Raw genomic sequence first — 16,346 nt, 5'->3', positions numbered from 1 at the left:
GCAAGAAGGTCCCTGGTTCGAGCCTCAGCTGGGTCAGTTGGTGTTTCTGTGTGGAGTTTGCATGTTCTCCCTGCGTTCGCGCGTGTTTCCTCCGAGTGCTCCGGTTTCCCCCACAGTCCAAAGACATGTGGTACAGGTGAATTGGGTAGGCTAAATTGTCCGTAGTGTATGTGTGTGTGAATGAGTGTGTATGGATGTTTCCCAGTGATGGGTTGCAGCTGGAAGGGCATCCGCTGCATAAAACAAATGCTGGATGAGTTGGCGGTTCATTTCGCCGTGGCAACCCCAGAATAATACTAAAGGGACTAAGCCGAAAAGAAAATGAATGAATGAATCTTAGTGCAGCATCCCCCCAAAAAACAAATTAATCACCATTTTAAACTTTTGTGCCATTATCCAAAACCATCCAGTTTTACCTCATCTGTCAGCATTTATTTTAATAATATAATAAATATGACTCCATTTAGGATGATTACTTGTATAAATCCATGTCAGAATAAATATGTTGTTTTATTTTTAAAATAAAATATATGCACCACCATTTTGATTTTTAAATGAAATAAATGTTTTTATAGTTCAAGTAAATTACATTAAAGCATAAATGGCTCAAACCTGACAGTAAGTATAATTGTAATGTTAATTTTTCACATACAGTAAATGCTGTTCTTAAACTGGTCTATTAAAATATCAAACACTTACTTTTTACCACACTATTACTTTTTGACATGTATATTTTAATTGGTTGTAATATTTAAAGTTAAACATTTATTATAAATGGGCAGTAAAAATCTAAACAATGAGTCTGGGTCAGCAGGTCATTCTTCTGTCCCAGCATGCACTGCTTGTGTTTTATAGACTTTTTGGCTAAAACACAGCTAAATTTGGACTGTCAGTGAAAATCAAACAATAGTCCACAACTAGATCAAGTTGACATTAGCTATGTTTCCATCCACCTATTTTTATGCTCATTTTGGATATGTACATAAAAAAACATATGTGCATAACTGAGTAGAACAAACTTTTTATTCAATAAGAAAAGATGCCAATAAACTATGATGGAAACACTTTTACCAAACAAATACCAGTATGCACATTAAAAAAGGTCATGTAATTTTGTAAGAGATCATGTGATGATAAAAATGTGTGTGGATAGACAAACCAGTCGGCAGAGCATTGTAAAACATCTGAAATGTTGTTTTGTTCATTCAAACGCCTGAACCATTTCAGTATTAGTGTTATTATATTACTAAATACCATCAGAGCTGTTTGTGCTCCGCGTCTTGGCACCAGTTAATGGGAAGTGGCTATTTTGTTCTCTTTGACTCGTTGGATGGAAACGCTGTTTTATTCGCACGTCTTTTATGTGATATTCCTTTTTTGCACATAAATTTAATTCGCATAATTGGATGGAAACATATCTAGTAATAAATGAATATAAATCTGAAGTCTGTCTGTTTGATGACTAGTCTAGTTTTGGACTATTGCTAGACTTTTATTAGAATTTAACTGACAGCTCAAATTTAATCTGGTTTTAGCCAAGTTTGGATGTCTTTTAGACGCCTTTAAAAAATGTACTTGGTGGGGTTGAACAGAAAAGAACAGAACATTAAGATTTTTTTTTTTTTGGTGAACAATGCTTTCTGAAGTCTTGCTCCCCCAGAATCATTGCCTTGGTGCAGTAATAAATACAGTAGGGGGCAGGGTCTTCTTTTGCTCATCATTCCATCATAGCAAACTAAAGAAGCAAATGTTCAGATTTCGAGTATAGATTACAAAAAAACACCTAAAAATAATAATGTGTGTTAATTAAGAATTAATATGTTACATTTTGGCTTCACATGGACTTCAACTACGCTTTAAGATCAAGTATTGTGATGTGAAACTTGCAAAGGAGGAGCAGCACTGAATAAACCAAACCCAGTGTAAAAACAGAGTTTCAGACTGAGTTTCCAAACGGCCTGGTGGACTAATCGAACAGATCTTTAACAATGATGCCAGTGGACAAAAGCCAAAAGCAAGAGGAAGTTGTGGCTGTGAATACACAGACCAACCCGCGGGGCTGCTATACTCAAGATAAATGATAAAACCAATCAAAAGGCTCACTTTTCTTGGCACGGTCATGATGATAGGCTCACACTTTCTCTCATGCAGTTTGTAAAACCTGAGAACACAACACACACAAGCACACAAGTCAGTTAGAACAGGCAGATGTTAGTTTAGGAATCATCCGGCTAGTTAAGACACAACGGAAACATAGAGGAAAAAAAACAATGTAATGTATAAAAATATCACACCAAGCAATCCTGCATGAGTGTTAGAGACCCCCAAAACTGAATCTTTCATCATGCAACATTCTCTCTTAAAAATATACATCTTAAATGAAGGATTCAGGAGGCCTTAGTCAATCAGGTCTAGTGCTGCCCTCTTTTGGTTACTCTTACACTGATAAGACTCAAAGGCTTTATTGACCAAGAGCCACACAGATGTCATATGACCAACATGTAAAGCAAGCAGTTTTCAACAGTGTCATGTTTAGGGATGTGAAAATGTTACACTGATGTGACTACAACAATAGACTATAGAGTTCATGGAAAAAATATGGCATTTTTTAAGCAGTCTATGCCACAATAAACGGATTGTTTAGTTGATTATGATAAACGGCATAGCTGAAAATCTATGGTTAAAGCGCCATCAAGTGGTCAAAAGCTGCGTGTGCACTTAATACTGCCGTGGCGACGAGATGGGTCTGGATGCAGAGCTGATGCAGTGCAATCTAAGGTGCATCCAATGTTTTATAATGCACTCACCTAACCCTACCCCTAACCCAACCCATCACAGTGACGTCACTCACTCCATTGAGTGCATTGTGTCTGACATTGCATCGCTGAGTGATGCAATCTCAGCTTGCATCATAAAGGCTGCATCCAGATACTATTGGTGGCGACAGCAAGCACGGCAGCAGAGGGAACATATTGAAGTGGTGACATCTGTAAGTTTCATAAGCCGCAGCACATTTCACATGATAAATAAATATGACCTGCATCTTAGAAAGTACGGTACATCAATAAAACGAACAGAAATTCTTTTTTAAATCATAGTTTTAGGGTGAAATATGATTCTTGACATGTTTCTCATACATGCATAAATACATCTTGTGTAATAATCCAAGTTACCTTGCTATCTCGCACTTGTTGACATCCAGACCTCTCTTAGGCATGTACCCCATGCCCCTCTGAGGCTCCTTAGTGGTAAAGGTGTTGAGGTAATGGACAAACGGAGCTTCGTCTGTGATCTCAAAGTAACGGATACTGCTGTCACCCTGTTAGAGAAGAAGAAAAAACAGAGTCAGAGACTAAACAACTAATCCTACTACCACAACACACTGTCTAAAATAAAAATATTCAAGTTCAAAAGTTTGGGGTCAGTGTGATATTTTAATGGGCTTACAAGAATGGTCTTTTATGCCCACCAATGATGCGTATAATAGGCTCAATAATACAGCACAATCTTAATATTGTAAATTACTAAGATTTAAAATAACTGTTTTCTATTTTGATGTTTTAATCATAACTTTAGTCTTAAAAGGTCCCGTGAAGTGCTTTGAAATTAGCATTTTTTTATTCAATGTTTGACAATCTCAACTGAAAAAAAAGCCCTTCAAAAAATAGCCGATAGCGTTTGTTTGATTTTATCACAGCACTGCCAGTGAGAGTGGTTGACATTAAGCACATCAAATGAAAAGCAAATGAGAAGAAGGGGCGGGACATGTCAGATACTAGAGAGCATTTGATTGGTCAGGAAACTAAAGTATGAAGTGACGTAAAAAACAAAAAGTTGATTGATTTAGGCCAAAGTGACAAACTGCAAGCTTTGGATCAGTTTAATATCTTTTAAACGTGAATGGTGTCACTGTTTTGGAGCGCACTAGCTAATAGATGTCCTAAAAACTAACAGACTGAAACATTGAATTTTTTTATTTGAATTTCACAGGACTTTTGTGTGTCACTTTGATCTTGAGAGTCCCCTTGCCACATATAAGCTATAAAACACACAGGATCTGTGTCCTTAAACAGCCATGTTTAAACAAAATCTAAAAATATTAAACAAATATTTATATAATTGTAAATAATATTACAATGTAGGCTAAATTAACAAAACACCACAACAGTTTTGGTGTAGTTTCTCATTAAAAAGCGCTTGTTTTTCCATCAATAACTTTCTTTGACCCTTGAAAATATATATCGATGTTTTTTTTTTACATGCACAAACAACAGCAGATCAAACAACAGAACAGTGTCTAATTTTACACGCAGTGCTTCTGTGAGAGGAATACAGTCATACAAAAATCAACAAACAAATATGTTTCACTTAACATCAAAATAAATAACCTCGTCATCATTTTTCTAGATGATGATATTAAGGGCAGTATATGCCTTTTTATTTTACAAACGCCTATAGAATGTCATGGGATCTCCCTTTTCACTCCGGTAAAACAATCGCGAATTTGAAAATGAAAGAAACACCATTGAAAGGGGTTCCGTTTGATCAAATTTACCTGCTTTCAGCTTAATTGTCCAACATGTTTACAGCAATGACAAAAGAACACTGTATTGGCCTACTGTACCAAGCAAATAAAATTTAACACAAAATTTGTCTCGGAAAATGAATAAGCAGTGTCCATATGAAAACATCTGGCTGTCAGTCTTTGACATGACTGGACTTAGCTCCTCAGCGCCCCCACACCTTGACAGTGTGGTGTAAATAACAGTCATGTATGAATGAATGATAGTTTGCCCTTTTACACATATTAATCCATGATCGCATTACACAATACTGAAACCGCAAGTCAAAATAACACATTGTCAATATTTTTGGAGACGCCCCCAAAATTGTACAAATCATGTTTTCAGCGGAGCCCATGCCTTAATTAGGGGAACCGAGCTCCCCCTGGCTCACATGTAGTTCGCACCCTGCCTTTAAGTGTCACATGATCCTTCACAAATCTAAGTAACATGCTCAAGAAGCATTAGTGACTATTATCATTGAAAACAGCTCATTTATTTTATGACCACTTTTCTAGTGTTGACCCGCTCAACAGAAATAGACATCTTCTATAACATTATAACTATCTTTACTGTCACTTTAGGCCTTCAGTTGAAAACAGAATTATGAGAGAAAACCTTTGAATTCGTTTCTCTTGTTTAAATATTTCCCAAATGATGTTTAACAGAGCAAGGAAATTTTCACAGTATGCCTGATAATATTTTTTCTTCTGGAGAAAGTCTTATTTTTTACTTCGGCTAGAATAAAAGCAGTTTTTAATTTTTTAAAAAACATTTTAAGGTCGATATTATTAGCCCCTTTAAACTATATCTTTACCGCTAGTCTACAGAACAAACCATCGTTATACAATAACTTGCCTAATTACCCTAACCTGCCTAGTTAACCTAATTAACCTAGTTAAGCCTTTAAATGTCACTTTTAAGCTGTATAGAAGTGTCTTGAAAAATATCTAGTCAAATATTATTTACTGTCATCATGGCAAAGATAAAATAAATCAGTTATAAGAAATTAGTTATTAAAACTATTATGTTTAGAAATGTGTTCTTTAGGGGATGGGGGGGGGGGTTCAGGGGGTTAAATAATTCTGACTTCAACTGTATATAAATTATCCTTGCACAATAAAAGAAATCACACCTCAGTCAAAACTTTGGAATAGTAACTGTGTGTGTTGCGCTTACCTTTCCACACAGGTAGACCACATTAGTATCAGGATCATAGAAGGGCAGGAGGACTCCGTTACTGGTGTCCATCTCGTGGACAGCAACAGGTTCATCAATGTTCTCCTGAAACACAAATAGAGCAAACACATGACCAATTTAAAAAGCCAATCTCAGAAACTGCACCTTCATTCGGAAAGCTTAATTGGAAAAAGAACAGAGAAGTATTTTGGTGTGTATTAATTCATGAGCACCTGTTAGACGCTTTAAATTAGTCTGCGGTTTCCATGGTAACTCACCGGGTCCCAGAGGGCGAGTTGTCTCTCACTCATGCGGCTGAAGCCAGTGGTGAACACTTTGCCATCAGACAGGAAAATGGCTCTCATGGGTCTCGCTCCCTCATGGGCCTTGTCCTTCTCCTGTCAGAGAGACACAACGACATACAATCAAAACAACGCTTACATTTACCCAAAACTGACTGTCCAAATCACTGTAGTACTGAGAGAAACACGTCAGCTGTTCAGAAGCTTTTATACTGATAGAACGTTTACACTGTAAAAAATATCCGTAAATTAGAAGTTTTCCATATTTTCTGATTCACGTTTTTATTTTTGTTATTGATATTATTTATGTTTTTGAATTGCATTATGGAACCCTGATCTATTTTCCAACAACGTTTAACCTTAAAACATTTTAAAAAGTGGGGATCGGCAATAGTCACACTGATTAGATATACAATGCTGAGTCAGGATTACACTTAAGCAAACCATTTCAGAGCACAAGATTTGTGGAGTCACTGCAGAGTTTAACCACAACGGAGTGAAATGTTATGTTTTTAAAGCCTGAGAGAGATTAAAGTATTCAGGCACAAGACCTTTAGCCAATTGACCCTTCGCTAAGCCACACCCAAAAACCGCCACCCACCAATCGTGGCTTAGCAACCGTAGCTACGCGCAGGGGCTCTGTCAAGCTTTCGAGCGAGGGAAACAAGCCAAAGCGTTGTGCATATGAATTGTGCAAATCTGACACCCGGTTTCCCTAATGTTTAGACAGGGTAGTGGAATTTTTACCCTTTTCAAAACCAAAAACCCAAGAAGAGAAATGCCAGCGTGGATCAAGCTCTGTGAGGGGCGCTAAAGGAGCGGAGTTAAGTTGGTTTTGTTTTTGAGATTCACATTTAGTGATAGACCAACGGCAATAACTCGCACACCTCTTACCCTAAACAGATCTAAACTGTGTTCCTTACAAAAATACAAAGGTGGTTATGTTTCCCAGCTGTCTTTTTCTTTTTTTCCTGCTCTATATTATGAGCACTGCTCCGTTTAAGCCCTCACAGTAGTAGTCATACTAACATCAATCATATTTCCATCTGTTTCAAGCTACAAATATTTGTATTACATATCAACAGAACAAAACCGAGATATGATCACAATCTGAGCACTTGCAATCAATATACTTACATACTGATAGTTATAGCTACTGTACATTGTGATGGGTCAATGATGCTAATATTCGGCACAAATCCATCAATTTCCACTTTTTGGCTGTTCTTTCTATGAATGAATTATGTGAAATCACTGTCCATGCGTGTTTCCTCGTCGGTTAACGCTATATTTCATTGCACAACAATAGTCTATCAGGCTTTTTGGCTAAAAAGAGAAATCAAGGTTTAATTAGCTATTATTAGGTTATTTTTAAATTTCATCTCTCCTGCTGTGCATGAACCAAGCTGTTGATTGGTCAGCATATGAGGCGGCTAGGCTAACCTAGCTTCAATTTTGATTAAATTATTTTCTAATCGGTTGCTATTATGTCATGAATATACCCCTGTAAGGCATACTGCAGTCCTTTTTTGTCTGGCTTTCTCAGATATCTCACCTGTTCGCCAAAAACCCCAGACATCCCTGGGAGTGTCTGACACCAGCGCATACACACTGTAATAGATGTGCCAGGCATAAAAGCGGGGCTTAGCGACGGGTCAATTGGAAGTTTAATAAATAATTATTTTATTGCATTATTTTTACAATAAAGACTTTGCAGTGTAATTTTTACATTTATACATACAAAACCACAAATGATGCACTGCTTATTTCCCTTTAATTTTTGCTTAATTGTATTTATTTCTGCAAGTAATTTGTTTATTACATGTTATGCATCATTCACTTCCCTACAGAATCATCCCAATCAATCAAAATTAATACATTTGGTAACACTTAAGGCTCACTATTGAATAATTGCTTAATAGCATGCATGTTATTGAGATATTGGCTGCTTATTAGTACTTAAAAACTGAATATTCTGCATGATCTTGATCTACTTCCCTAACCAAATATCTAAAATACCATAATATTTATTAATAATGAGCAAGCAAGTTAGTTCGAAACGGCTTAGTTGGTTTATTAAAGCAAAAGTCATAGGTAATGGTTTGCTAATAGCAAGACGTGAACGTTAAAATACAGCGCGACTATAAATTCTTTCAAATAGTGCTATTCAATCATTTGGTGAAATTGTAGATACAGTATAATCGCAATTTATATCACAGAAAAACAAAATATCGCAATGTCAGATTTTTCCAATATCGTGCAGTCCTAGTTTAAAGTGAAATATTGTCTGGGTTGATGTTATGGTACAAAAACCTTGTAATAAACTGCCATTACATTTTCTTTCATTATTACAGACTTAAAACTTTATTTTATTTCTTATACAGTATTTCAAACTACTAAAATGTCAATAAAAGTCACTTTGTTAAACTATAGAGTTTTTAACATCAAAAGTCGACAGCAGAGATCAAGCTCCCATAATGCAATTCACACCCATAAATAAACAGAAACAGCTTGTGAATCACAAAATATGGGAACTGGTAATTAACAGATATATTTTACAGTGTAGTGGTGTGGGATATTTATTGTTTATGATAATATCTGGAGTGTGAAACCTTTCGAATCCAAAAAGTGCTCGAATATCAGTTTAATTGTCAAAAGGTTTGAGTTTATTTAATTGTTTGGTCACACTTTATTTTGATCTTCCGTTTGTTGAATTTAAGTTACAATACAGCTACATGCCAACTAATTCTCATTAGATTATCAGTAGACTGTTAGGTTGGGGTTTGGGTTAGTGTAAGTTGACATGTACTTGCAAAGTTTCTTATAGTCAGTTAAACGTCTGTTGAAGGAGCAGTATCAACAGACATTAAGCAGACAGACTACTAATACTCAAATGGACCATCAAAATAAAGTTGTTTTATTGTATTTGGTTGTTGTACCAAATGTTATTCTGTAACATCCTTTCTATAATGTCTAATGTCAATATTCACTTGTTTAGTGAACAAAAATAGTGATTTATAGGGGCAAAGTGATTTTCTAATGGCTGGTGGAGGTGAAAGAAAACAATGAAAAGAAAAAACAACATGGCCATCGCTTTTTGGCTTTTACCATTCAAAGACATTTCAATACAAAAAAATTAATAAAAAACTTGTAGAAAGAAGGTTTATTAAAGTGAGAGTTCAAAAATGAAAAGTCTGTAATCATTTACTTAAATTTGAATCGTTCCAAACCAGGTTTAGTTTCTTTCTTCTGCTGAACATATAGGAAGATATTTCTGGAAACCTGTAACCATTGACTTTCATATTATTATAATTATATTACACTATGGAACTTAGTGGTTACAGGTTTTCAGCTTTCTTCAATATATCTTCATTTGTGTTAAACAGTTGAAAGAAACATACACTGGTTTGTAACAAATCAAGGGTGAGTAAATGATTACAGAATTTTCATTTTTGGGTGAACCATCCCTCTAATTCAAGTTAACCTCCATCCATTGTAAGCCATTTTATTTGAATACAATGTTATTGTGAGAAGGTGCAGCACAAATCTGAAAGCGCTGCTTACTTAAATGATTGTACTCTCCTCAATCAGCTCCATCCTGGTGATGTCAGTGCCCTAAACAATGTTCTAATGGACTTTCACAGACATCAAGGCTCAGATGATAGAGAAGTTAATGGTGGAGGAGTTGGTTGGTCATATTGCTGGTCTTAATACAGTAAATCACATTATATAAGGATGAGTAAACACATTGTTGTAAAAAAAGCGACAAGTTGAATTTATTTAAAAAAAAGGGAGTAAACTTGGAAGTTTTAATAATTGTGCACATACAGTATTTCTTTTATTTAATAACATCACTCGATTTATAAAAAATAAAATCAACTAATTGATTCATACACGTACAGATAATAGAGATACTAAAATAAGTCCTTTAACAGTGAAATTTCACAAATCTTTTCAGAAAATCTTGATCAGCTGGCTTTAGTTAACCATAATATTTGCTACTGACAAGCTTTATTAAAAAAGGCAAAGATTTTGGTATTTGTAATTAATTTCATTTTATTTTTGGGCTGCACAATATATCATCATTGATATCGCAATGTGCGTATCCGCAATAGTCAAATCGCAATACATGCAATGTTGAGTCTGAATTATAGTTGACCAGGAGCCACAGAATTATATTTAATTACTTTATTTACATGCATATACATTTGATTTATCCAAAGCAAACCTTTTTTTCTTAAACATTCTTAGAATTTTTGTCTTGTTTCTAGTCCAAATATCTACAAACAAGATTATTTTACTATCTACTGGTACCCCAGTACCCCACTGGTAGATAATATACTGTAGCTTGTTTTAAGGAAAAACTCTTAACTTTGACTTATTTCCTCTGAAGTTGAAATCAAAACAATATTTTGACTTGATCTAAGAATTTTTAAATATTTGGACTAGAAACGAGACAAAGTAAAGAAATATTTTTTTTGCATTGCGATAATTCAATTTCTGTACCAGAATACTGTTAGACTCCCCAGAAAACCATCAAATAATGCTATTTAAACTACCTTGTGAAACTGTATTGATAATCGCAATATTTAATATAAATAAAATGGAAATATCAGATTTTTCCAATATCGTGAAGCAATATTTCATTTTATGATGGGTTTTGAAGCACACATGACATGAATGTAAGAATATCCTCACCGCGATGATTTCTTCCTTGCGCGGGTCGATGACGCGGATCTTCTTGTCCTTGCAGGCGGTGCAGATGAGGCTGCCGTTGCGGTTCCAGCAGACGCTGTAGATGATGTCCGGATGATGGTCCTCCAGAGTTATCATAGACTCTCCCGTCCCCACATTCCAGATGATGATCATATTATCACAACCTGAAGGGAAAATCATCATGTCTGAATGTCTATAACACAAATACTGAAGCAGTCTCCTATCCATTTAACCTTTTCTGATTGATTCATTGATTAGGGCATCTAGATGAGTACTTAAAAAAAACAATGATAGGTTACACTGGGGTGTCCAAAAATAGGTGGAAAATCTGTTTGATTGTCAAATTGGAGTTTATTCAATTGTTGTTCTGTAACATCTTTTCTGTATTGTCTAATGTTGAAATTCACTTGTTTAGTGACAAAAAATAAAGCTATATAGAGGCATGAAATATGTCTGAAATCTATAGCACACATACTGGAGCTGTTTTTGACCCATTTAAGCTTTTTCTGATAAGTATTGATAGGCATCTGGATAAGTGCCGAAAAGAACAATAATATGTCAGAAACCCCGGGCTAATAGTTGTGAATAAACCTATTTCTTCAATTATTAGAGTTTCAGGATGATCTGATGTTTCTTACCTGCGCTGAGGAGGACGTTGCGGGCGGTGGGATGCCAGGTAACAACTCCCACTCTTTTCGAATGACCCTCCAGAACCACCACTGGCTCTGACATGGAAGTCACCAACCCATGTTCTGGGATCTGCCACACCTGACAACAAATCAACATATCATTTTTACCCCCTGTAATTTCTTTTAATTAAGTGATGTGGTGTGTATTGTTAACTATGGTTGTTATTTGAGTTGCCAGAGATGCAACTATTATTATTGATTTTATTATTATTATTATTATTATTATTATTATTATCATTATTATCAGTAGTAGTAGTAGTAGCAGTATTATTAATAACAACAATAACAAATAAATAAATAAGTTATTTTATAAAAAAAGTTATTATTATTACTATTATTATTATTATTATCCACAAATTTTATTAGTAGTATTAATTAATTGTAATAATAACAATAATATGTAAATAAATAATTAAGGTATTTTATAAATAATAAAATTGTTATTATTATTATTATTATTATCAAGAACAATTATTATTACTACTAGTAGTAGTAGTAGTAGTAGTAGTAGTAATAATAATAACAATAAATAAATTAATTAATTAATATTAAGTTATTTTATAAATAATAAAATAGTAAATATTATTATCATCATCAATAACAATTATTATTATTAGTAGTAGTATTAATAATAATAATAATAACAATATTAAGTAAATAAATAGTTATTTTATAAATAATAAAATAGTTATAATTATCAATAATAATTATTATTAGTAGTAGCAGTAGTAGTATTAATAATAATAATAATAATAATAATAATAATAAAGTTATTTAATAAATTAAATAGTTATTATTATTATTATTATTATTAATTATTATTAACTATAACAATTATTATTATTAATATTAACAACAACAACAACAACAACAAGTAAATGAATAAATAAATAAATATTCAGTTATTTTATAAATAATTAAATAGCTATTATTATTATTATTATTATTATTATTATTATTATTATTATTATTATTATTATTAATAAATGCAATTACATTGTAACCCCAAATTTTAATGCATACACTGGGCATTTTGACAAAATATTCGTTTTAGGCACGTTCTAACAATAAGAATAACAGTAAACTATGAATTAACAGCCCTACCTATATTGTAAAAAATGAAAAAAATTTCATTATACACTGAATCATCAATTACCAGCTGTCCATCAATTACATTATGATAGCAAAATTTGATGAAACAATCAAGTTGGACCCTTATAATAATCATGAAGTTCCAGAAGGTGGCAGCAGAGGACAAATAAAGCAGGTTTTTTATTACTCAGCAAGAAAACAAGAAACAAAAGTATACTGTTGTACATTTAACTTTATATAGTAAAAACACTACTCTTAAGTGATTTAGAAGTTCTTTGAGCCTCTCTTAACATGCAACTGAACATTACACACTGCTGTTTTCTGCTTTCTGGCCAAATAAGGGCTAACAGAGTGATAAATGGAGAGCCAGCAAGACTGACCTCACAACTTTAAAATAGTAACCGCTGATTCAATGACTTCAGGCTGGGCTTAAACTAATGTAAAACAGTGGAGAAGAGCAGGCCTCCAGTTGTGCTGCGTTCACATGACAGAATCTATTAAAGAAATCTCAAATCCAAACATCAATAAACAAGCTTCAGAATGACCACAGGGGTTGCAGAACACATCAAAAATAAACAGCACAATAACATTGTCTGGTTTATTGCAGGACAAAATGAAAACATCCTGAGCTGCAGAGTAATGTGAGAATAACGGAACAACTGAGGCAGAGTAACATGAAGTGCAAAAGCAAAGGTCATATTTAGGGTGTTGGATTTCATTCAGAATATTAACATGTTATACTGAATATAATTACTTAGACTTCTTTTACAAATAAAGTTAGCTTGAAAATACTTTTATTAATACTTTTTATTCAGCAAAGACGCGTTGCATTTTACACAAGACATTTTATAATATTCTAAAGTATTCATATTTTAATATTTATCTATTACTATATAGCTATTACTTTTCATTAATGAATGAATGCTGTTTTCTACATCTCCCTATCCATCTACCCACATACCTATCCATCCATCCTTCCTTCCATCCATCCATCCACCTCTCTATCTATCCATCCATCAATCCACCCACCCATCCATTCATCCATCTACCTATACACCAACCCACCCATCCATCTACCTATCCATCCATCCATCCATCCATCCGCACACCTATCCATCCATCCATCCATCCGCACACCTATCCATCCATCCATCCATCCATCCACCTACCTATCCATCCATCCACCTACCTATCCATCCACCTACCCATCCATGAATTTCTGCTTAATGATTAATTTTGGCCCAAGGATGAAAATATGAAACATAAATTAATAAAACTAATAATCTAACTAACTAAATAAAAATAATTATTTAAAAATGTAAACAAATCAAAATGACATTGACAAAACATCTCATCTTATATAGGGAAAATAATTAATTACCATATTACATTATTGTAAAACTGTCATGATTATAAAAATGACCGTTTGATGACAATTTTCTTTTTCCATTTTCTGTCAGTTAAATGCTGCACAACAAAACTTGTATAGCATAAAATATGAATAATCTTTAAAATAAAAGTCAAAATAGCTATTATAACAATTATATTGTTCTTTAAAGTCCACGAGAACAAGAAGTTGCTGAGACTTATTTCAGTATGTTGATTTACATTTAATTGAAACAATGTTAAATGGGGTGGGCTTTCTTTTGCTCATTATTCCCTCATAACAAACTAACGGTAAGAGAGGCTACCAATATGCAGTCGCTATGGAAGCCCTTAGGTTGACATTAACAGAAGGATCGCTACTCCAAACATGAAAGCAAATGCTCAGACTTTAATTGAAGATTACGAAAACAAACCATTTTTTTAGAGGACTAACTTGCACGGATGAATTATTCACCTTAAGGATAACAATGCGAGCTAGCAAAATAAACATTGTAATTTTGATTTCAAGCAGACTTTAAAATACTATTATTTCAAAACCTACTAATATTCTCTCTATTTTAATTAGTAAAAATAACAAACACTGCAACCAAATGTAAATAATCTATATTAAATTTGATAGTTTTCCAACACAAAATGCTTGTAAAACGACTCTCAGAAGTCTAAAGTGAAGAAAGAAATGTTGACATACCATGACGGTGCAGTCTTCAGATCCACTAGCGATGACCTGGTCATTATGAGGGCACCAGTCGATGTCCAAAACCGGGCCGGTGTGACCACATACTGTAGGGTAGGCCTTGTCTATACGACCCGACTGCAAACAGAGACAAAGCTTAATATTAGACTAAATATGAAAGCATTCAGTTCTTTTGGTAAGTGTAATGAGATCTGACAATGCCAGCAAATGTCTATGTGGCACCAAAACAAACACTTGCAGCCCAGCCTGCGTTTATGAAATCAGGGGGTAGCAAAAAGCCATTCATTTCCAAATGTTCAAACAATAGCTCATCCGGTCATTCAACGCAAACATAAGAATCATTTTCACACGACAGCTGATTTATAATAAAAACAGATTGCGGCTTTTGTTCTTGCAGCTCTGTTTTCAAAAGCAGAGACAGAGGTGCGTGTGCGACAGGCCCTTGACCCTTTCATTAGGAGTGAAAGGTCACACGGAGGTTCAGGCAGAGTGTGAGAAAAGCCTAAATGAGGTGGTTACCACACACAGCCACAAAAAAAATAAAACATAAATTCTCAGCATCTCAGGATGTGATTTATAGGAATATTTGTTTGTAAAAATGCAATAAATATTTAAATACAACTTTTTATTTTGTAAACTAGTTATGATTTCATACAATTGTAAAACTACTTAAAAGATTCATAAAAGTAAAGTCAGCATTTAACCATAGGCTGCGTCTGAAATTTCCCACTACTCAGTAGGTAATTCATTTGAACTTGAATTTACTACTCGGCCATTAGAAAAGTACGTTCTATACAGCATGAATGTGAGTAGTATGAATGGAACTTGGAAGTACTACGTCCGCCATTTTGTCTTAATCACGTGACCTACCTGGGTCAGTTGTGTCGCTTCACTTTTATTCATAAATCTTGCGGGCATCATAGGATAGCGTAGCGTGAATCGGACACACACTTCAAAATCTCATTGGAAGTAGTAGGTCATCCGGGTACTTCTATAAATTCGGATATACTACTCAGCTCGCATACTGTTTTTTAGCATAATATAAAGCGTATACACGCAGCCATAATGTTCAATAATTCAAAACAAATGAAATTTTTTTGTTAATCTAACCAAAATAAATTAATAATGAAAAAATTATATATTTTTTTCATTTGGAAGAAAATATTATCAGACCTTTACAGAGTAAAAACAAAGCATCAACATTTTACAAACCCACACTCAGTAAATACAGAAAAACTACAAAATATACAAAAATTATAACTACATGAAAATGTATTATCTAAGTGGATGTTTGCTATTGATGTGGTGTTGGAACCTCGTACCATCAATACGCTGTCTTACAATAAAGTTCAACACTCACGCGCTTCGATCGCCATCAAACAATGACCCAAGCGCCACCGCCAACATCAATGGTGGGAAAAATGTTGGGGGTAGGCCAGTTACACACAGATGTCACCACTTCAAAATGTTCCTTCTGCCAGCAGCTTTCGGCCGCTCAGTAGCGCTTTAACCATAGATTTTCAGCTTAGCCTTTACACAATAGGACGGTACTGTATGTGTACTGTACCTTATGTAATGTGATGCGTTTAATTAAAATATAATTTTGCTTGATTAACATGCTTTTACACTACTGTATGTTTTAGAAAAGATACAATACATGGTGAGAGGTTAAATTGCGTTGGGGGAAAAGAATGTTTCGATTTCTTTGACCATCATGGCGATGTTA

General features: G+C 34.2%; 1 protein-coding gene across 2 annotated transcripts in view; it reads right to left on the bottom strand.

The window, feature by feature from the left end:
• LOC130228996 (coronin-1C-A) overlaps positions 1 to 16,346 on the bottom strand; it is a 116,066-nt gene that overhangs the window by 6,028 nt on the left and 93,692 nt on the right. For both annotated transcript variants that reach the window (XM_056457540.1, XM_056457541.1), the window contains 7 exons: positions 14,615 to 14,737; positions 11,398 to 11,527; positions 10,742 to 10,923; positions 6,020 to 6,139; positions 5,742 to 5,846; positions 3,174 to 3,319; positions 2,104 to 2,161 (listed from right to left, as the gene is read on the bottom strand). In XM_056457540.1, the coding sequence (XP_056313515.1) occupies positions 2,104 to 2,161; positions 3,174 to 3,319; positions 5,742 to 5,846; positions 6,020 to 6,139; positions 10,742 to 10,923; positions 11,398 to 11,527; positions 14,615 to 14,737 (864 nt within the window). The remainder of the gene's footprint in view (positions 1 to 2,103; positions 2,162 to 3,173; positions 3,320 to 5,741; positions 5,847 to 6,019; positions 6,140 to 10,741; positions 10,924 to 11,397; positions 11,528 to 14,614; positions 14,738 to 16,346) is intronic.

This window comes from Danio aesculapii, chromosome 5, assembly GCF_903798145.1.
Source record: "Danio aesculapii chromosome 5, fDanAes4.1, whole genome shotgun sequence".
Classification (NCBI taxonomy): domain Eukaryota; kingdom Metazoa; phylum Chordata; class Actinopteri; order Cypriniformes; family Danionidae; genus Danio; species Danio aesculapii.
Note: the sequence above shows the minus strand (reverse complement) of the source record. Positions and strands in the feature narration are given on the sequence as shown.